Raw genomic sequence first — 23,766 nt, forward strand, 5'->3', positions numbered from 1 at the left:
TTTGTCACTAATTACTTTCACAATTTGCAGGGAGATATGGCACCAGGGCTGCAATGAAACTGCAATGATTGGTGGAGAAAACTTTGAAGGCAAAGGAATGTTGCACATTGCCAAATAGTTTGAGTCACAGTAAATATAACCCAGTTACTAGTTGGAAAAGTCAAAACCTTGTTTTATATTAAAGGATATAAACTACCACCCTTCTGCCTGTCCTACAGTAATCAAGGCTGACAGTATTGGTTCTCCACTTGTGTAAATTTTTGTTCTGGAAATGGGCTCCTAAAACTTGAGGTAGAAGAGAATGCAGGGAGGCATTTAGGCCTTTACCCAACAGCTCTCATCTGACTGAGCAGAAATGCTAAGCAATAAGCTTAGTGTCCTTTGACCCTTCCCACAGAACTGAAACATTACCCATTTTCAGAAATCTGGGTGCAAAGGCAAAGATATCATCCATCCCTTGGTAGAGCTCAATGTGCCAACCTGTTTCTTGCAAAGGCAAAATATATGGTCTTGGCTTCAGTCACAGAATTTTTAAAATACCTTTGTCATATGTCATCCCCAGTGACTCAGTCATTCTCAGAGTTGATATCTTTCCTCAGCAGGGTCAACCCATTAGAAGAGCTGGATTCCTAAAGCTGGGGAATAGCACTGAAATCCAGGATGTATTTGCTGCTCAGTAGAAGCCCAAGTGGAGTAGAAGGCCAGAAGAGAATCTCCTCTTTGCAGAGAGAATACATTATCACCCTCTGCAGGGCCCCAGTATTCAGGGGTCAGAGCAAGGAGCCTCAGACCTACAGTACTGTCCTTAGCTGAGCTTTCTTGTTAGGACTCTCCTGAGAGTCTCTAAAGACTTATCTATGCAAGCTCACAGGGAAATGGTAACTGAAACCCCAAATTTCTCTCCATTGACCACCATTTTCAGGAATTGAAGTTAAAGTGCTTTTAATAACACTATTAGTGAGAATTTAGCTCTTACCCTGCAATGGGAAATATATTTTAGCTGGGTTCCTTCTCATCTCTATCTTCACTGTCACTGCTGATGGAAAAGTGCTTAACTGTTCAGCATACTTTAATCTGAACTTTCTTACCAGTACAGCTTGAAGGGGTATGTGGACAATTCACACCAATGTTCCTACAGTGTTTTGTTCCTTCTCCATTTGTGCTCCTTTCTCAAAGTAATGATCTCCAGAGCACGCAGCAATGCCACCCCAGAAAATTCAGCCTTCTGGAATGTCCCCATGCTACTGCGGGATGTTGGAGAGCTGCTACTTGTGAATTATAAGAAAGCCTTCAATTTGGTGGATGTGATATATATCCCCTCACATATTTGTTAAAAATGCAATACTTGTCAAAGTCAGACACTAGAGCTCAACTCCTCCCTAGCCCTTAGAAAACATTCCTGTGATGCAGTTTCCACCCCCTTAATTCATCACCTCTTCTACACTCTGGCCCTTTGTGTCTTAAGTTTGTATAACTTAAAACATTCACTATGTGTACATGTGTGCAAGCGTATGTACACATGTGAGAGGCTCAGATATGTGAAACTTTCCCCTTACACACCTAAGGGGACAGTAAACTGGTTCTGAATCTCTCAGGAGCGGAGGACTGACCACATATATGTCTATCTTAAATGGAAGTCAACCAGCTCACACACTCCTCCCCAAAGCCCCCTGACTTCAATTTGGTCTAATTAGTCTTGTTCCTATAACTAAAAAAGTATCCTAATGACATTAAAAAATCAATGTGCATATATACTCTGATACAGTGTATATTACTGTCCACGCCAAATGGTTACTTGGCTTTATAACCTACATGGCTTTATATTAAAAGTCCAAACAGTTCAAATGATTAAGGCCCAAAATGAAACTTTATTTTTGCTACTCCTTTAGTATATGCTTTCTGAATCAAATGAATGTTTTTGCAATTCACTATAATTTTTAGAAAGAAATACACTCTTGCAGAACAAAGACCCTGCTGATCAGTCAGAGTGAATTCACTTCACGTCAAGAACAAATTAGGAAATATGATATATTTGCAAAAAGTTTGAGACGGTAGAGTTAATTAAAAAAACTCCAATGTAACTACCAACAGCAGCCTAGAGCTAAAGATTAGTCTTTCATTCCATAACTCCAATTCTCTGAATCAGATACAAAGAATAGGAGACAGTATGTTTAAAAATATACTGTACTCAACCACTCACTCAAACACACTCAGTTGCTGCTTTAAATATACCAAACATGCTGAATAATACACATTTAATCTATTATCTATTTACACACTGTGAGATAAGCAGTAAGCTCAAATAACTAAGGCCAGTGGCTCTTTGGGGAGAGGCAGGAAGAGACCTAAGTATAAAAATATTAAATAAAGATTTAACCTAGTCCATAGCCTGCCCTAAAATTCTTTCACTTGTGACACTAGATGCTAATTTGTACTACTGCAAACCTAGAATATAGTACCTGATCTTGGGAAGCCCTGATATACTTTAGCAATCTAATATTCTTTAAAGTAAAGAGGGTAAGGAGGTGGTGCAAGAAGGGTGGTTCCATCTACTGTAAAATAGACACAGGCACAAAAATGATACTGTGGGCACTTATTTAATTCTTCTGAAAGCTCTATTTGTCTGGACTAATTACAACAATAAAGAACGTGTGCTTTAAAGCACCACATTTTGTAATAAGCCCAAAATTGTCAGTTTGATTTTATGGTTAAGTACTCAGAATACCGAAGTTGTTAAGACTGTATAGGATGCCTATTTTTTTTCTTTCTGTAGATCTCAAGTTATAATGAGCTACTTCCTTAGTATTGTACACAGTACACTGAAAGAGTTTCACAAAGTTAGTTCAGGGTCATTTTCGCCCTGGTGGTTCAAAGATCAAAGATGGAATTTTCTAACATAAAGTCTTATTAAAAAGCTAATCAAAATATCATTTAAGTTTAATAAAACAGTACCACTATATATACTTTCAATAACTGCATTATATAATCAATCCTATGAGGTTTTTACTTGCTTTTCATATCATACTGGTTATTAAAAATAAATTTGATATACATACACCATATACTGATATACAGTCTACACATTGATACATATACATATATATATATACAACTATAAATACCCACAATACAACATTGGCAGGTGACAGAAAGCATTTCTTTTGATGTCTGACAAACTATCTATATGAATATTCTCCAAAAGCCTGCAATACTACAGATACACACATAAATTACAAAGAACAAGCCAAGGACATTTAAGGAAATTGTATATACAATTACTTAACTTGCAATATTTTCTTGCTGTTACATTCAAGCCAACAAACTATCATGCAGATTCAAGTATTTACTGACATTCTCTCTGTGAAGATATTCTCTTTGCATGCAAAGGGGCATTATGTCCTAAGCAGAATGCTGCACACTTGTTTTTGGATACTATAGGTACAAAAGGAGAATGGCAATGGCTTTGGACTTCAGTTTCCCTTTAAAAGTGAGACATTGAAAAGGAATCTGAGAGGAAAAGCAATGACAAAGCACCTCCCTATCACTTGTTGGGATTATTTTGTGGTGAACTACTGACCTTTAAAGTCCTCCAAGTGACTTGACAGTATAAAATGTCAAAAGGCTGATGGAGATATCTGTTGACCTGAAGCAGACTAGCGGCCTGACCTGGCCTAGGAGAAGAGACAGCCAGAAAGCTTTGGGGCAAGGTAGACCCAGAAGCTCATCTGCCTACAAAGCTGACTGATCTTTTTTTCTTGTCAGAGTAACTTCGATGTTGAGAAAAGCAGATGCTATTTAAACCCAAAGTCACACTATTAATCTTTAACTAAACTCTACTTTTAACAATTTTTAGGATACCACTTTGGTTCTTTGTTTAACAGTATTAATTTTACAACTGGAAAAAAATGTCATTTGAAAAGTAAAGATATTGTTCGCTGCTGAAATTAAGGAAGGTGGCTACCAATGTGCTGTAAACTTGACCAGGTCCCTAAGAGCTAAAGTAAAGAAATTTGGACCTCCAAGACTAAGAAACTCCCTGTGAAATCTGGCTTAAAAAAGCTTAACTAGGGGGCGACTGGCTGGCTTAGTCGGTGGAGTGTGCTACTCTTGATCTTGGGATCGTGAGTTCGAGCCCCACATTGGGTGTAGATATTACTCAGAAATAAAATCTAAAAAAAAAGAAGGCTTTATTGATGACTACACGGTAAATGCCAAAGGAATTAAAATTCCAATGACAACTAACTATATCCAAGAAAGTCTTGCTAGTAAGACAATAGAGAAACTTCTTAAAGGTCAATTTTCTTCCCATTGTCTATGATTAGGAGTAAAGGCAGAGAAACGGTACAACTCATAGCCAAATCAGGCCCCGCCTTACTTAAGAAAAGCTTCTCAAGCTTTTTATATCAGAGGGAGTAGCAGGCAAGGGCCAGCAGAAAACTCTACAACTTTGTGTTTAGGCAGCAAAGGGCCTCCTTTACTGCTGGTTATATAAATTCTTCTCCAGCCTCAGATGTTCTGTGGTTTGGCCACAGGGTGAAATACAAACTCAAGAGACCACCTATAGCTTGGCCTTAGAAAGCCAGCCAATTTTGCTTTTCCAGAATGAATTCTCTCAATCACTTCTGACTGAGGACAGAAATCCTCATCTTCTGAATTAGGATAACAGAAGTATAGACGTTCTTGTACAGTTGCTTTCTACCTTCTTTACCGAAGAGCAATAGGAACTACAGTTCTACCAGAGGACTCTCTAACATGTTGGTTTTACTTGAGATTAATTAAAATACATGGAAGTATTGCTTGGTTTAACTAGGCATTGCTAAGAGTTACCAAAGTGTTTCTAAAAAGCACACTTCAAACAATGGCTATGGCATGGCAATAAGATGAGGACTCTGCATGCTAGTAATTAAGTTTTGATTGCTAACAAGGGATTTCTGAGACCTCCTGTGAAAGTCAACATGTGAGGTGGGGAAACAAACCCCAAAATACTCAAAGATTTTATACATGGACCACTTCTATGGTCAATTTGCAACAAGACTACCATCAAGATGTTTTGATGACTATCAAGACTTTCTATATAAGAAATAATATTACATGTATTTATGTGAAGGAGAATAATAATTTATCACATGGAGAGAAATCCCAAGGCTCCTGATGCTAAGGTATGGGTGAGGAGTGGGGATGGGAAGAGGGGGAGTACCTTTAGAAGGTAAGGAGGAGGTGAGGCAGCAGGCTTGGAATAGCTGTGAAAGGAAATGTCTTCAATTTCTTCTGACTTGATACTATAGGAAAGAAATGATCACAAAGGAAAATGTGGTTGGCTATGAGCAAGACTCTTAGAATCTAGTTGAATCAGGGGCCATTTCCTCCTATTACTGGATAAACTCTTGGTCTGCTAGGTGCACTGACAACAGACAGAGGTATTCTCAACCCATCCCGGGAAGATGGGCAACATCATGCCAAGGCAATCTGGGATTCTGGCTCAAAGAAAAACCTTCTGCAGTTGTTTTTAAAAGAGAAACTGCAAACACAGCTTCAAAGTGTCCTTCTCACCCATTTATCTATTAGCATATCCAGAAATTCCTGTAGCTAACATTAGTGAGTTGTATAATAGGAATAATGCTGTAATGGTGCTGATTCTAACTGAGCATGTTAGAACTACTCTAAATGTCAGAAATACTGTAGCATGGTACCATTTCATGTCTATTATATACTGTAAGTAAAATACATAGAGACATTCTATATACACAGACACAGTCACACTGTTGACAAACACATTCAAGCCAATCAGGGATGTTTATTTTTCTTTAGTTACTGAAGCTCAGAGATGACATGGCTGGGTATTTCTCTCTTGCTTGGTATAAATATATTATACAGAAAACAAACACACTAATTATTCAGATTCAAGGAAGAAAGATGATTCCTCCTTTGTGCAAATCTTGGATTTGGTCAGAAGCTACAAAAATGAATCAGGTGCACGGGGCCATGTCGTAATTACCTTGTTTTTCGGTTTTGACACACAAATTTAGTCATTGTCTTTACATAAACAAGATAGACGGTTAGGGTGAGTTTTTCAAAGGTATGGCAAAAACTTCTCACAAAGCAAGCAACTACAACCTTAGAGAAGGGTTTCTCTCTTTTGGGCAGTAGCAAATATGGGCATTTATATAGGTAAAGTAAATGTTATTACTAATCTTATAATTAAGATTATAATTAATCTTATGATTAAGTGCTGGTACATCAGAACAATATACTACTAGAAACCACCATGGTTTAATAGCAGATTTTCTCTAATTCACTGGAACCATGCTATTCCTGCAGAGTCCCTGTTTCTTTGGTCATAGTGCCTTTAATAAACTGAGTAGAACTAGAGCAAATCGTGTGGGAGGTAAAAGAGTATTCAAAGTGATTCCATTAGTTCAGAAGTCATGGAGATTATAGTTTTAAGGATCACAAACATTCAAGGTTTCAAAATCAGAAAGTTCTAACTCAGGGCTCAATTTTCACTTTTTCTTCCACTACACGAGAATATGTTGTCACCCTAAATTTCAAAGGGACCAGCACTGGAACAAATTCGTGACTGTAACTATTCTGAATAGATAGAAAATACTGACTTAAAATTAGGTACTTTTTTTAGGAGAAAGTTCAGTAGCAGCAGAATGAACTGGCTATCAAAGAGATCATGAGATAAGAATAAACTAACTCTGCATATACAACCAGTAGATTCCTCAGTTTTCCAGCCACAATTCATTTAGATATTATTACTTTCAGATTTATTTTAAAGAATCACATTGTTGAACAACTGCAGCTACTGTTTCCTCTTAATTTGTTTTGTTAAAAACAAAAGGGGTTCCATTTCAACATTATTTTTTTTAAGAAGACCCCAATATTTTTACAACCAGGAGATAACACCATGCTTATATATATATATATGTGTGTGTGTGTGTGTGTGTATATATATATATATATATATATATATATATATGAACGTAATTCCTGAATGGCAGAGTACTGATAGACAGAGATGATTCTGGATTCCTAGCCTAGACCTTGAAGTGAAGTAACAACTTCCTGCACACCAGCCACATGCCTACTACTGCAGCTCCCCAAGAGTCGATTATTGCCACCACCCTTTAAGAAACAAAATGAACTTGGTGTTGTTTTTCCACAACCTTCAATGGCAAAAAGATTCCACTTCCTATTTCCTTCTTTGGCTGAAATGAAATCAACACTTCAAGGAAGCTAATGCACTTCTTTAGTTCTCCAGTCCTCCCATCTTGTTAACACCCTTTTCTATGCTTCCAGCAGGGTCAGAACTCAACAATAAGTGCAAAGATATATGCATACCTGCATCACAGTGGACCATCTTGCTTCCCAGAATTGTAATTCTTAATTGAATTTCTGCCAGTGCTCAATTCCACCTCTGTGACTGAGCAACATTTCACATATAAAGGCTTATATTAACCCTGGCTAGAATTTACTCAACTACCAAGTTTGTCCAGTTAAATGTTTCACAATGATTTACATTTTTTAACCTTAGAAAAGTGTAATAGCTGATTTGACAATACATAAAACAACTGAGCAGAGTGCAAACAAGAAAAAATAAACAAAGAAAAAGTGACACATAATTCATTCTGAAATCATGATCCCCCTCCCCTTCACAAAAAAAGGTGCATTAGTCATCAAGTAGCAAAAATCATCAAAGCAAAGTAATCAAGAGCAAAGAGACAATCAGTACAGAAACTAACAAAACTATACAATAGAAAAGGTTACTAATGCACCATTTAGTCACAAACTTTTTAAAAATATATTCACGGGTTTACCAGAAAGATCTTGAAAAACTCTATTTTGCTCCATGACCAGTACCTCCTGGTCACAGATTGATTCTAAGTAACTTTTTGCTTAATGCTTGGTGTTTCAGGTCGGTGATCTTTCCTCTCTGACACATTACGCTTGACCTTGGCTGTGACTGGAGATGAATCTGGGTTCAGTGAAGGACTTGAATGTGACTTCTTGAGTCCTGCAGCCTCAATTTCATTGTTACTCAGGAGCTCCTTGCCTCCTTCTTTTAGAATGCTGACATAAATTTCATAACGAGTTTTCTGGAAGGAAAGTCAGAGAAGAATAGTAGTCAGTACACTATTCATAAATGCATAGCAGAATCATGCTTCCTGAACACAGGCAGAAGAATGGTGTAAACTGGAGGAGCTATAACCTCTGGTTTTGGGGAAGTGGATGGCTCCTATGGCTCAGTGGTATAGTCACTTGAACTTCCCTCACGTGACCTAGGCCTTCACTTCAGTCTAGCTCGGATATGGTTGTTTACTCTCTTCCCTACTCCCTGAAATTCTACAAAGATTCAACTTGAGGAATCTGTCAATGGTGAATCCAGTCTCTGGTTTCCTACATGACAACAACACTGTAGAAGCTGCTCTGGGTTTCCTGCCATTGCTTTTATGTTAGGATCACGAATTTCTCAGAGCACTATGGTTTCTCACAAACTTCAAATTACTTTCTGATGTTTTTCTCAATTGTACAAATTTTTTTTCATCAACTATTTCTTGAGTATCTATGATGATTTAAACAGCTCCTAGATTCTCCTAACTCTGTATATCTTTGTCTAGAAATAACTGAAGTGAACATTGCAGAGATTTTTTTTTTTCCTCTAACCCTAATTGGTGCTTTTTTGGTTTGACCTGGGTCTATAAACTATAGAACTGTATACTATACTATGTACTACATATATATATATGCATATATGTATGCAAATTACAGACAGGTCTCAGATTCTTGATTTGATGGATTCTAGTCAAAATAAGACTTTCACCATACTGCTTTGACACACAAATGATTTATAAGAAAGCCCAAAGTGTTCTAGTTCTTTTGTTTTTACATTTTTTAAAAAATGTTTATTTACTTTTGAGAGAGAGACAGAGCACGAGTTGGGGAGGGGCAGAGAGAGAGGGAGACATAGAATCTGAAGCAGGCTCCAGGCTCCCAGCTGTCAGCTCAGGGCCCAACGTAGGGCTCAAACTCATGAGCTGTGAGATCAGGACCTGAGCTGAAGTTGGACGCTTAATTGACTGAGCCACCCAGGCACCCCTAAAGTGTTCTATTTCTAAACAAGATGACATTTCAGTTATAAATTGTCCCAACAAATGCAGGCAAATTCTGTTATGATTGTCAGTCTTTTAAGGGTTTTCCTGATCAGACTGAGATTATGTACATCTTAGTTTTAAGTTAATAATTATGAAGTTGAAGCTACTTGAGGTCACTCTTTTAAACTGTTTTTGTTCAAGAGTGGGAAAGAGCTTCTAGTAATTAAGCTTGCTCTGGGTTTGGTCAGTATCTATGTGGGGATGCCAAGCTTTGCTTGATGGTGATAATGTAGTTTATATGGAGTGCTCACATGCTAATTTCAGGTCATTAATACAATAACAATATGAAATTGGTGCATTATTATCCCTGTTTTACAATAAAGGAGATAGAGGCAGAGAGAAGTCTAAAGTCAGAGTTTTCAAAGAAGTAAAGCTGGGATTTGACGTCAAGAAATCTGACTCCAATCCACCAATAATGAAGCAACAGAAAGAGAAATAAAGAAACTGATCCCATTCACAATGGCACCAAGAACCATAAAATACCTAGGAATAAACCTAACCAAAGATATAAAAGACCTGCATGTGAAAACTATAGAAGCTTATGAAGGAAAATGAAGATATGAAGAAATGGAAAAACATTCCATGCTCATGGACTGGAAGAATAAATATTGTTAAAATGTCAATACTACCCAAAGCAATCTACACATTCAATGCAATCCCAATCAAAATTGCACCAGCATTCTCCTCAAATTTAGCACAAACTATCCTAAAATTTGTATGAAACCACAAAAGACCCCAAATAACCACAGTAATATTGAAGAAGAAAACCAAAGTGGGAGGCATCACAATCCCAGACTTTAGCATCTACTATAAAGCTGTAATCATCAAGAGAGTATGGTATTGGCACAAAAACACATAGACCAATGGAATAGAATGGAGAACCCAGGATTGGCCAACAATCTTTGACAAAGCAGGAGAGAATATCCAATGGAAAAAAGACAGTCTCTTTAACAAATGGTGCTGGGAGAACTGGACAGCAACATGCAGAAGAATGAAACTAGACCACTTTCTTACACCATACACAAAAATAAATTCAAAATGGATGAAGGACTTGAATGTGAGACAGGAAACCCTCAAAACCCTAGAGGAGAAAGCAGGAAAAAACCTCCTTGACCTCAGACACAGCAATTTCTTACTTGACACATTTCCAAAGACAAGGGTATTAAAAGCAAAAATGAACTATTGGGACCTCATCAAGATAAAGGGCTTCTGCACTACAAAGGAAACAATCAACAAAACTAAAAGTCAACCGATGGAATGGGAAAAGATATTTGCAAATGACATCTCGGATAAAGGGCTAGTATCCAAAATCTATAAAGAACTCACCAAACTCCACACCTGAAAAACAAATAATACAGTGAAGAAAAGGGCAGAAGACATGAATAGACACTTCTCCAAAGAAGACATCCAGATGGCCAACAGACACATGAAAAGATGCTCAATGTCACTCTTCATCAGGGAAATACAAATCAAAACCACACTGAGATTAACACCTCACGCTGGTCAGAGTGGCTAAAATGACCAAATCAGTAGACTATAGATGCTGGTGAGGATGTAGAGAAGCGGGAACCCTCTTGCACTGTTGGTGGGAATGCAAACTGGTGCAGCCACTCTGGAAAACAGTGTGGAGATTCCTCAAAAAATTAAAAATAGAACTACCTTATTACCCAGCAATAGCACTGCTAGGAATTTACCCAAGGGATACAGGAGTGCTGATGCATAGGGGCACATGTACCCTAATATTTATAGCAGCACTTTCAACAATAGCCAAATTATGGAAAGAGCCTAAATGCCCATCAACTGACGAATGGATAAAGAAGATGTGGTTTATATGTACAATGGAATACTGCTTGGCAATGAGAAAGAATGAAATCTGGCCATTTGCAGCAACGTGGATGAAACTGGAGGGTATTATGCTAAGTGAAATAAGCCAGGCAGAGAAAGACAGATACCATATGTTTCACTCATACGTGGATCCTGAGAAACTTAACAGAAGACCATGGGGGAGGGGAAGGGGGAAAAAAAGTTACAGAGAGGGAGGAGGAAAACCATAAGAGACTCTAAATACTGAGAACAAACTGAGGGTTGATGGGGGGAGGGGAAAGTGGGTGATGGGCACTGAGGAGGGATGAGTACTGGGTGGGATGAATACTGTGTGTTGTATGGAAACCAATTTGACCATAAATTATATTTAATTAAAAAAAAAGAAATCTGAATCCAGAACCCATTGTCTTAAGAATATATTTTCTCTCTGGATATGAATATATATATATATATATATATATATATATATATATATATATATTTTTTTTTTTTAGGATGACTAGTCTGACAGAGGCTGTTGGTGTAACCAATTTAAAGGCATTTTCAACCTCCTCTACTCCTATGTTCCTCCCACTACAAAGGTAACTCCCACTAAAAAACATGAATGCTTTCCCAGCCCCATGTGCAGCTAAGATGGATCATGTGATAGTCTTGCCAATGAGATGTAACGAGAAGTCTAATGGGGAGCTTCTGGGAAAGTGATCTGGCTTTCTCATAAAGAGGCCAGGCTTTAGGTGCAAGCTCCCTTTTCTCTTATCTCTTCCTTGACATGCATGTGATTGCTATAATGGTACCTTGTGTACTGGGGCAGCAGGCATGAAGACAAAAGGACCACAAGCTAACTTGAGGAAAAATGGAAAGAAACAGCCTGGGTTCTTGATGATACAATGAGCTGGATCCAACTCCATGATTCCCTACCACCTCTGAATATCTTGTTAAGTATGAATAATAAATATCCTTAGGGTTTAAGCCATTAAGGCATTGTCAAATGCAGCTAAAAGCATTACTGATACACATTCTAATCTTAATAAAGTAACAAAGTAAATGAATAAAATACGAATAAAATACTAAGCTTATCTCTGAAAGCTACAAAAAGGCTTAGTAAGGGCATTTGTAATAAAAATGTCATCAGTATTACACATCAGTCTGTGCATCAGTGAAATCGGGGGATTAACCAGACATCTAAAGGGCATACTAGATCAAAGGGCATACAATCAAAATATTAAAACTCTGTTGACTAGTAATAAATTTACACTTAACCCAGTTTCCTTTTGATCAAGAATATTCCAGTCATGTTTACATGGTTCCAGTGGATGAACCTGTTCATGATAATTCCAGTAAAGTACCCTTGGACTGATTTATTTGGGGGAAGAGATCAGTCTGTGAACGAAGCTTAGCAAAGGAATTCCTTTGTGTTATATTCTATCACAGCTTCACAAATGGATCGAATCCATGAATCCAGTGGCTGAAAAAGAGATGCATGTCAAATACTGAGAACACTGGTGGGGAGAGGGCTGAGTCCTGCATAAGTGAATCGTGACTGGTGGGGACAGCAGGGCAACATGTGTGAGCATCCCCCCCACAGCATGGGAAAACCGAAGGTCCGGCGCCCAGCTCCCATTCCCCGCTTCCTGCCATGCAGGGACGCTGGCTGCCACCAATGTTCAGTTTAGCATGCTGTGTGAATGAGGAGAGCCACCTCTAGATACAGGAGGCTAGGATTTCATCAGCTCTTTGATTAGAACACCAAAAGGCGGGCACTTCTCCTATGGCTGTCACGCCATTCCTGCTGACCAGTTCAAGCATGTACGAAACAGAGGACTCGCGTGTTCGCAGTAAATGAGGTATGATCAAGGCGCCTTCTTCAGGAATTGGGCAGTTCATGAGATATGAACTGTTTTAGTCTGTCCAGGTATTGTGCGTAAAGTTCTATGTCATTGTGTCCAGCCCCTTCCACCCAGAGGGGCTCCACGGCTCGGGGACAGCGCTCGTAAATGGCCAGGCTGTGGGAGAAGAGTTTTAATACTTTCATTGTCTGGTTGGTCTAACACAGAGCCTAGCTGACTTTCCTTCTATGAAGACCTCCTTGTAGGGCTTTTTAAAAGTACTTGTACATATTTGCAATTGCATTGTGCATAGATTCTTAATGGGTAGTTTTCTTTTGTCAGGCTACAAGACAAACTGCGGACCCCTCGTTTGTAATGTAAATGATTGAATACATTTTGTTAATGTTTTTATTCCTATGCTTTGCTATTAAAATTTTGTTATAACATTTCCAAGACAAAAAAAAAAGAATCACAAGTTTATGCTTTTAAGAATTTATGTAATTAAAACTTCACTAAACTAATCTTTTCAGTTTAGGAGTTACTTGGGTTTTGACACTGGAGCTGCACCGAGTAAGCCTCAGAAACAGAAGACACTTAAAAATTGCTACACTGATCATCTTGGTTGGGGGTTTGGGTTTGGGGGTTCCTCGGTTTTATTTTCATTTTTCTTTTCAAATTTAAAAGGCTTAAATGCACTGTAAGCCTCAGATTGTTGTACAGCAGGATTGTGAATGATTGCCAGTCTTTGTACCGTGGTGTGGAGACAGCATGGTGGTTGGCCATGGAATAAAGGAAGCATGGATCAGAAAAAAATAAAGAAATAAAAAAATAAAGGATATACTAGTTCTAATGTCCTATTCATTCTAAAAATTTATTATTTTAATCTTTTCCTAACTTCTTGGTGGCAAGATTAAAGTACAGGAAAGTACTCCCAATATGAACAACCTTTAGTAAAATGATCTAAAGGCAGTTTGAAAATAGATTCAGAAAACCAGTAGAAGGCATATTATTTCATGAAGCTGGGGTATTTACCTTAAAAAAATTTTTTTTAGCATTTATTTATTTTTGAGAGACAGACTGAGACAGAGCACAAGAGGGGGAGGGCCGGGGGGGGGGGTTGCACAGAGGCGGAAGCAGGCTCCAGGCTCTGAGCTGTCAGCACAGGGCCTGATATGGGGCTTGAACCCATGGACTGCGAGATCATGACCTGAGCCAAAGTCGAACGCTTAAACAACTGAGCCACCCAGATGCCCCAGTTTCATGAAGCTGGGGGATTTATGCAATAAAAGGAGTATGAAAGACAAATTTTTGAGATGACCTGAAAGGGGACAAAAGGAGAGAAGATGACAGGATCAATTTTCTCCTAGTCTTTGAAGGAACTGATACTACTAGGAAAATTCACCTGAAAAATAAATGAAGGAAAAACCATTTCAAACACTCATGCTACAGCTCAACCTGCAAAGCTATTGTCCCAAATAAATTACATCAATGTGTCAGTCAACAAATAAAAAGAATAGCACTGGTGAAAAACAAAGACAAAGCAAAAGCTAAGGATGAAAGAGGATTGGAAAATAAGTGTTCAGTTGTTGTTAAGAGAAATAAGGAAAAGAAGGTGATGTGTATTTATAAACTTCCAAATGGCTGTGCTTGGTTTCAGGTTAAAAGGATTTACAGGGACAGAAGCTACTAAACCCAGTGATGCAGCTTTGTTTTGTAGCATTCTCTAACACCAAACCAAATTGTCTTCAAAATATTTTAGAAAACATCTATCTTAGAACTATTTGTGAGTATTGGTTTCAGCCATATTCTTCTGAGATTACAGATTCATTCAAATATGTAAATCTCTATCTATCTAGATTGGGGCTAACAAAAAAGATTGTCTCTGAGTAGAGAAACAGAGCTCTGCATGAAGCCCTAAAGAGCAATGGGAATGAACGTAACTTTAACAGTCTTGGGGAGGAGTTAAGATGGCAGAGAAGCAGGGGGACCCTGGGAGTTCCTTGTTCCTTAAACACAGTTGTATTGAGGTCAGATAACTTGGAACACCCAGGAAAAGGATCTGCAGACTGGAAGAAGGATCTCCACAGTTGAGGGCGACAGCGTGGCAGGTGAGAGGTATGTAGAAGTGAACTGGGGGAGAAAAAACGGTGGTGTTGCAGAGGGGGAAGGAACTCTTTCCCTGGAGAGACAAAGGAAAAGAAAAAAAGAGGGTTGAAAGAGTGTGGTGTCAGGTTTGCACGAGAGGAAAACCTTTTTGGACCACAGACTGGGGTGCAAGAAGCACTGAGTGTTGCAGGTTTATTTGCAAACAACATCTGGAGCTCAAACTCAAGAGGTTTTGGAAGTGCACAACTTCCTCTGGAGCAGATCTGTGGTGCATGCTCCTGAGGAGAAGGCAGCTGGTCCTGGAGTGCTTAGTGTGGTGTAGGAATCTACGGACACCCTGGGAGACAACATTCCCCTTCCTGGAGTACTTTTGGAAGACGGTATATTGCCTCTCCAAAGACAAAAGACCCTGTGGGCATAAGCACAAGGCCTTTCATTGGCAGGGGACAGAGGCACACCCAGAGGGCATATAATCTTTTTGCTGCTTTTAGCAGTGCTGTAGATTCTGTGCACTGCGCAGGTGTGGGACCGTTTTTCTGGGACAAGGACATCAAACACAGTGTGGAGAGGCTCTACTTCAGAGAAGGGGAGCTGATCTGCCTGGTGCCAGACTTTGGGTTTTATATCCCAGCCACGAGCCAAAGAAAAAACACAGGAGAGTTGTGGCAGATGGCAAGCTGACTGCCCTTGCAGTCTGAGGGCTGCCTAAATAGTGGGAGGTGTGAGAACCCCTGCCTCAGGATGAGAGAGTCCAAGGGACCATTTTCTGCTCAACACAAATATGGTGGGACTTCAGAGAGCAGCATAGTGGCCCCCAGTGTAGTCTGGACCCCCTTACACCAAACCCAACCCCCCTGTGCCTGGTAACGGCTCATAACTGGGACAGGACTGACTCTGAGCCAATGCAGTGAGCCTCTGCTCCAGAAGACCACCATAGATAGGTAGCACCCTGTATACTAAAAATCGAGTCCTTCAAAAGGACATCTGCAGTTCTGGTGGAATTAGGACCAGATTTATTCTTTTTTTTTCTTTCTTCTTTTATTCTTTTGGAATCAGGCTCAAAGTTTCTTGTTTGTTTGTTTGTTTTCATTTACTTTCATTTCTCTCTCTCTTTTTTTGATGAGGGTTCTTTTTTTCTTTTTTCTTCTTTTTTCCCACCTTTCTCTTTCTTTGGATCAGCCTTATAGTTTTCTTATTCTCTGTTTTGTGTGTGTGTGTGTGTGTGTGTGTGTGTGTGTGCGTGTGTGTGTGTTGGTGTTGTTCTCTTTCCTTTTCTCTTATTTTAGGGTCAGGCTTTTTTTCCACTATTTTTTCCAGTGTCATGTTAACAAACAAATCAAATCATACCTAGGTAAAGGTCCGAACACTCCACACTGCAAGCAAGGAGGATCTCTGCAGAGGACAGACCACTGGGAAAGAGCAGCCAAAACACAACAGCAGAGTGCACACAGCATACACCAGAAACATTCTGAAGTGCCAGGCCCTGGACAGTATATGGACCCTTTAATATAGCATTAATCTCAGGTGCAGGAAACATAACAAGCTTTTAAAACATGGCAAATATAGGTAATTAACCAAAATGACAACACAGAGTAATTCTCCCCAAAAGAAAGGTAAAGAAGAAATCACAGTCAAGGATGTGCTCAAAACAGATATAAGCAATATATCTGTTTCTAAAAAGAAAAATTCTTGCTGCAGAGATCAAAGACCTAAAATTAGTCAGGATGAAATTCAAAAAATGCTATAACTGAGATGCAGAAAAAGGTCAACACCACCACATATCATAGTGAAACTTGCAAAATACAAAGATAAAGAGAGAATTCTGAAAGCATTTAGGGACAAAAGTCCTTACCTACAAGCATAGACACATAAGGTTAGCAGCATACCTGTCCACTGAAACTTGGCAGGCCAGAAAGGAGTGGGAGGAAATATTCAGTGTGCTGAATGGGAAAAATATGCAGCCAAGAATTCTTTATCCAGAAAGGCTGTCATTCAGAGTAGAAGAGATAGAGTTTCACAACCAAAAAGTAAAGGGGTTCTTGATCACTAAACCAGCCCTGCAAGAAATTTTAAGGGGGACTTTTGAGTGGAGAAAACAAAACAAACAAATAAACAAACAAACACCAAAAGAAAAGAGGAAGACAAAGCAACAAAGGCCACAAAGGACGAGACCACATCACCAGAAACACCAACTCTACAGGTAAAACAAAGGCACTATATACATATCTTTCATTAATCACTATGAATGTAAATAACTAAATGCTCCAATCAAAAGATACAGGGTATCAGAATGGATAAAAACACAGATCTGGGGCATTTGGATGGCTCAGTTGGTTAATTGTCTGACTTCTACACAGGTCGTGATCTCATGGTTTATAAGCTCAAGCCCCATGTTGGGCTCTGCGCTGATGGAGTGGAGCCTGCTTGGGATTCTCTCTCTCTCTCTCTCTCTCTCTCTCTCTCTCTCTCTCTTTCTCTCTGTCCCTCTCCAACTTGCATTCTCTCTCAAAATAAATAAATAAATTTCAACCCTCTCCTAAAGTATCAGAGACTCATTTTGGGCCAAAAGAAACATGCAGATTTAAAGTGAGGGGATGGAGAACCACCTATCATGCTGATGGATGTCAACAGAAAGCTGGAGTAGTCATACTTACATCAGACAAACTAGATTTTGAAACAAGGACTGTGACGAGAGAGGAAGTGGGTATTATTCATAATTAAGGGGTCTATCCATCAAGAGAATCTAATGACTGTAAATATTTATGCCCCCAATCCAAATATATAAATCAATCACAAAGATAAAGAAACTCATTGATAAAAATACTGTAATAGTAGGGGACTTTAATAGCTAACAGTAATGGACAGATCATCTAAGCAGAAAATCAACAAGGAAACAATGGGTTTGAAAGACACACTGTATCAGACAGATCTAACAGATATATTCAGAACGTTTCATCCTAAAGCAGCAGAACACACATTCTTCTTGAGTACACATAGAACATTCTCCAGAATAGACTGCATGCTGGGTCACAACTCAGTCCTCAACAAAAAGATTGAGATCATACCATATCTATTTTTGCATCGCAACAGTATGAAACTTGAGATCAACCACAAGAAAAAACTTGGAAAGCTCTCAAATATGTGGAGGTTAATGAACATCCTATTGAAGAATGAAAAGGGTTCACCCAGAAATTAAAGGAAAAAAAACATGGAAGCCAATGAAAATGAAAACAGGACAGAACAAAACCTTTGGGATGCAGCAAAGGCAGTCCTAAGAGTAAAGTACATTGCAATTCAGGCCTATCTCAAGAAGCAAGAAAGGTCCCAAAGACACAACCTAACCTTACCCCTAAAGGGGCTAGAGGAGCAGCAAATAAAGCCTAAATCCAACAGAAGAAGGGAGATAATAAAAATTAGAGCAGAAATAGATAATATAGAAACAGAAAGAAAACCACAGTAGAACAAATCAAAGAAACTAAATCCTGGTTCCTTGAAAGAATAACAAAATTGATAACCCTGTAGCCAAACTTATCAAAGAGAGATGGCCCAAATAGATAAAATCATGAATGAAAGAGGAGCGATCACAACCAACACTACAGGCATACAAACAATTATAAGAGAATACTATGAAAAATTATATACCAACAAACTGGGCGATCTAGAAGAAATGGACAAATTCATAAACATTTACACACTACCAAAACTGAAACAGGAAGAAAGAGAAAATTTGAACAGACCCATAACCAGCAAAGAAATTAAATCAGTTATCAACAATCTCCAAACAAATCAGAGTCTTGGGCCAGATGTCTTCCCAGGGAAATTCTACCAGACATTTAAAGAAGAGTTAATACCTATTCTTCTCAAATTATTCATAAAATAGCAAAGGAAGGAAAGCTTGCAAACTCCCTCTGCGAAGCCAGCATTACCAAACCACTGATTCTAAAACCAAAGACCCTACTCAAAAGGAGAAGTACAGGTCAATATCCCTGATGAAACTGGATGCAAAATTTCTCAACAAGACACTAACAAATTGAATTCAACAGTACATTAAAAGAATTATTCACCATGAACAAATGGGATTTATTAACGGGCCTCAGGGCTGGTTCAATACTCTCAAATCAATCAATATGATAGACAACATTAATAGAAGAAAGGATAATAACCCTATGATACTCTCAAAAGATCCAGGAAAAGCATTTGACAAAACACAGCATCCATTCTTGATAAATACCCTCGGCAAAGTAGGGGTAGATGGTACACACCTCCACATCTTAAAGGTCATATGAAAGACCTACAGGTAATATCATCTTTAAAATTTTTTTTTCAACGTTTATTTATTTTTGGGACAGAGAGAGACAGAGCATGAACGGGGGAGGGCAGAGAGAGAGGGAGACACAGAAAGTAATATCTTCTTTAAATGGCGAAAAACTGAAAGCCTTTCTCCTATGGTCAGGAACAAGACAAGGATGCCCACTCGCATTATTACTATTCAACATAGTATTAGAAGTCTTAGCCTCAGCAATCAAACACCAAAAATAAATAAAGGGCATACAAATTGGCAAGGAAGATCAAACACTTTGTATTTGCAGATGACATGATACTCTATGTAGAAAACTTGAAAGACTCCACCAAAAACCTGCTAGAATACATGAATTCAGCAAAGTTACAGGATATAAAATCACAACATGTAGAAATCAGTTACATTTCTTTCTTTTTTTAAGTTTATATATTTATTTTGAGAGAGAGAAAGAAAGGAAGGGAGGGAGGGAGAGAACACAAGCAGGAGAGGGGAGGAGATAGAGGTAGAGAGAACCCCAAGCAGGACCTCTGCATTGTCAGCGTGGAGCCTGACACAGGGCTTGAACCTATGAACCATGAGTCAAATTGACCTGAGTCAAAATTAAGAGTTAGACATTTATCTGACTGAGCCATCCAGGTGCCCCAGAAGTCTGTTACATTTCTATACAGCAATAATAAAGCAGCAGAAAAAGAAATCAAGGAATCCATCCCATTTATAATTACACCCAAAACAATAAGATACCTAGGAATAAACCTAACTAAAGAAGTAAAGGATCTGTACTCTCAAAACTACAGAATACTTATGAAAGATATTGAAGAGGACACAAAGAAATGCAAAAACAGTCTATGCTCATGGATTAGAAGAACAAACATTGTTAGTATGTCTATTCTACCCAAAGCAATGTATACATTTAATGCAATAAATAATACTACTAGCAGTCTTCATAGAGCTAGATAAAACAATCCTAAAATTTGTATGGGACCCTGAAAGACCCAGAGTAGCCAAAGCAATCCTGAAAAAGATAAACTGGAGGCATCACAATTCTGGATTTCAAGCTATATTACAAAGCTTTAATTATTAAGACAGTATTGTACTGGCACAAAAACAGACACATAGATCAATGGAAAGTAATAGAAAACCATGAAAGTATGGTCAACTCATCTTTGACAAAGCAGAAAAGAATATCCAATGGAATAAAGAAAGTCTATTAGACAAATGGTGCTGGGAAAACTGGATGACGACATGCAGAAGAATGAGACTGGACCACTTTCTTACACCACACACAAAAGTAAATTAAAATTGATGAAAGACCTAAGTGTGAGCAAGGAAACAGTCAAAATCTTAGAGAAGAACACAGGCAGCAACCTCTTTGACCTCAGCCAGAGCAACTTCTTACTAGACATGTTGCCAAAGGCAAGGGAAACAAAAGGAAACATTAACTATTGGAACTTCATCAAGATAAAAAACTTATGTACAGTGAAGGAAACAATGAACAAAACTAAAAAGCAGCCTATGGAATGGGAGAATATATTTGTAAATGACATATCTGATAAAGGGTTAGTATCAAAAATCTATAACGAACTTATCAAACTCAACACCCAAAAAACAACCCAGTTAAGAAATGGGCAGAATAAAAACATGAATAAACACTTTTCCAAAGAAGACATCCAGATGGTTAACAGACACATGAAAAAATGCTCAACATCACTCATCATCAGGAGATACAAATCAAAACCATGACGAGATACAACCTTATACCTGTCAGAATGGCTAAAATTCACAACACAAGAAACAACAGGTGTTGGTGAGGAAGTGGAGAAAGGGTAACCCTCTTGCACAGCTGGGGTAATGCAAACTGGTGCAGCCTCTCTGGAGAACAGTATAGAGTTCCTCAAAAAACTAAAAATAGAACTGCCCTAGAGATCTAGCAATTGCACTATTAGGTATTTACCCAGAGGATATAAACATACAAATTTAAGGGGGTAAATGCACCCCAATGTTATAGCAGCATTATTTTAAGTTTATTTATTTTGGGAGAGAGAGAGCATGGGAGGGGCAGGGAGACAGGGAGAGAGAGAGAATCCCAAGCAGTTTGTGCACGGTGAGTGCAGAGCCCAATGCGGGGCTCAAACCCACGAACCATGAGCTCATGACCTGACCTAAAACCAAGAGTTGGATGCTTAACTGACTGAGCCACCCAGGTGCCCCCAACAGCAGCATTATTAAACAATAGCCAAACTGTGGAGAGAGCTCACATGTTTATCGACGGATGAGTAAAGAAGATGTGATATACAACAGACAATGGCATATTACTCAGCCATCAAAAAGAATGAAATCTTGCCATTTTCAATGATGTGGATGGTGCTATTTTATATTATGCTATATAAAATAAGTCAATGAGAGAAAGACAAATACATGATTTCACTGATATTTGGAGTTTAAGAAACAGAACATATGAGAAGACAGGGAGAGAGAAGATGGGGAAACAAACCACAGAGTTTCTTAAATATAGAGAATAAACTGAGAGTTGAATGCAGGGAGGTGAGTGGTTGATGGACTAGATGGATGATGGGTATTAAGGAGGACACTTGTGAAGAGCACTGGGTATTGTATGTAAGGGATAAATCCTGAATTCTACTTCTGAATCCAATATTGTACTGTATATTAACTAACTAAAAATAAAAAATAAAAGTCTCACCTTCATCGATATCTCCTTTTATTATTATTATTATTATTATTATTATTATTATTATTATTGGTGAGAAAAATCACCAATCACCAATCACTTTTTTCCTACTATGTAACCATGTGGTATCTTTGGGGGGGTTTATTTCCTTTCTTTCTTTCAGAGAAGAGATGATTCTTACCTCTTTTTCTAAGACCAATTGTGAAATTTAAATTTGAAGTTAAAGCCGGGGGAGAGAGGAATATGGAGGAGTAGAAAGATCTTGAGCTCACCTCCTCTGAAGAACACACCAAGGGTACAACTGCGTATAGTGCAACTCACTCTGAGAAAGATCTGAAAACTAGCATAACAACTCTTCACAGCTTAAGATATGAAGAAAAAGCCACACTGAGAAGGGCATAAAGGGCAGAGATGTGGTCAGGAATCAAACCCCCAGCATAGTGACCCCAAAGTGAGGAGACAATCATAGGCATGGAGGTCCTCCCTGAGGATTGAGGGATTCAACCCCTACATTGGGTGCCTCCTCCTGTAGGTGTACACTGGGAAGATGAGCCCCTATAACATCCGGCTTTGAAGATCAAGTGAGGCTTAACTCTGGGAGAGCCAGAAACTGAGATTCCACTCTTCAAGGCCTATGCACAATATTACTCACTCTGAGATCCAGCACAGAAGTAGCAGTTTGAAAGTACTTGTGCTATCCACAAAGGACATTTATTAAATAATTTTAGGGACTATGCTGGAGTTTCAGGGATCTCTGGGAACTTTTTCCAGGAATGGAAGTGTAGGCAGGTGCTATTTTACTTGCCCTCCTTCAGCCTAGTAGGCTTGATCGGCAGGTGGCAGTTCTGACATTCTCCATCTACTTTGCTAGCCTACTCACCCCAGCCTGTCCAATCTTCCTGCCCTGGCAGGTACAATTCAAACACCTCCCCTCCACCTCTGAAACATCCAGTAGGCAGCACTGCCAGGACTGATGCGTCTCCAAAACAACTACTGGCCTAGGGAGGAAAACCACCTTGCCCATCAGCACCCCTGCAACAGTCACTTGGGCCTTGCAGCCAGCCACACCATGTGTTAACCATATCTGCCAGTATGCTTGTAATAGTCACACCAGGCCTCATAACCAGCCACATGAGGGGCTATCTCCATCTACCAGCATGCCTCTAGCAGTTGCATCTGGACCTCTCACCCAGTCCTACCCACCAGTGCATCTATAATAGTCATGGCCTATGTTGCAACCAGCCTGGCAAGGGGCCAGCCCTACCTATGAGCACACCTGAAGCAGTGTGGCCCAGTCACAACAGGAGAGTATATGTATCCCACACAGGGAACACCCCTAGAACACATGGTTCTGGTGGTTAGGGAGAATTGTTGGGCCCCACAGGATCCTTCTATATATAAGGTCACTACCCTGAAGACCAAGAACATAGCTTATCTACCTAATACATAGAAACAAACACATAACAAAATAAAGAGACAGAGGAATATGCTCCAAATGAAAGAACAAGATGAAACAGAAAAGGAAATAAATAAAATGAAGAAAAGCAAACTAACTGATAAAGAATTCAAAGTAATGGTCATAAAGATGCTCATCAGACTTGGGAAAAGAGTGGATGAATTTAGAAAGAACTTCAACAAAGAACAGAAAATATTAAAAAGGAACAAGTCAGACTGAATATAATAACTGCAATGAAAAACACATTGGAGGGAATGAATAGTAGTATGTTAGAAGATGCAGAAAAATGGATCAGAGACCTGGAAGACAAGATAATGGAAATAATCCAAACTGAGCAGCAAAAAGAAAAAAAGAATTTAAAATAAAATGAGAACAGATTAAGGAATATCTGGGACAACGTCAAATGTACTAAC

General features: G+C 38.8%; 1 protein-coding gene across 1 annotated transcript in view; it reads right to left on the reverse strand.

The window, feature by feature from the left end:
- Positions 1-1,848: 1,848 nt before the first annotated feature.
- PSD3 (pleckstrin and Sec7 domain containing 3) overlaps positions 1,849-23,766 on the reverse strand; it is a 582,944-nt gene continuing 561,026 nt past the window's right edge. The window contains exon 16 of the mRNA XM_032592851.1: positions 1,849-8,099. Coding sequence (XP_032448742.1) covers positions 7,884-8,099 — 216 coding nt within the window. The 3' untranslated portion in view covers positions 1,849-7,883. The remainder of the gene's footprint in view (positions 8,100-23,766) is intronic.

The sequence above is a fragment of the Lynx canadensis genome, chromosome B1, assembly GCF_007474595.2.
Source record: "Lynx canadensis isolate LIC74 chromosome B1, mLynCan4.pri.v2, whole genome shotgun sequence".
NCBI classification, from domain to species: Eukaryota; Metazoa; Chordata; class Mammalia; order Carnivora; family Felidae; genus Lynx; species Lynx canadensis.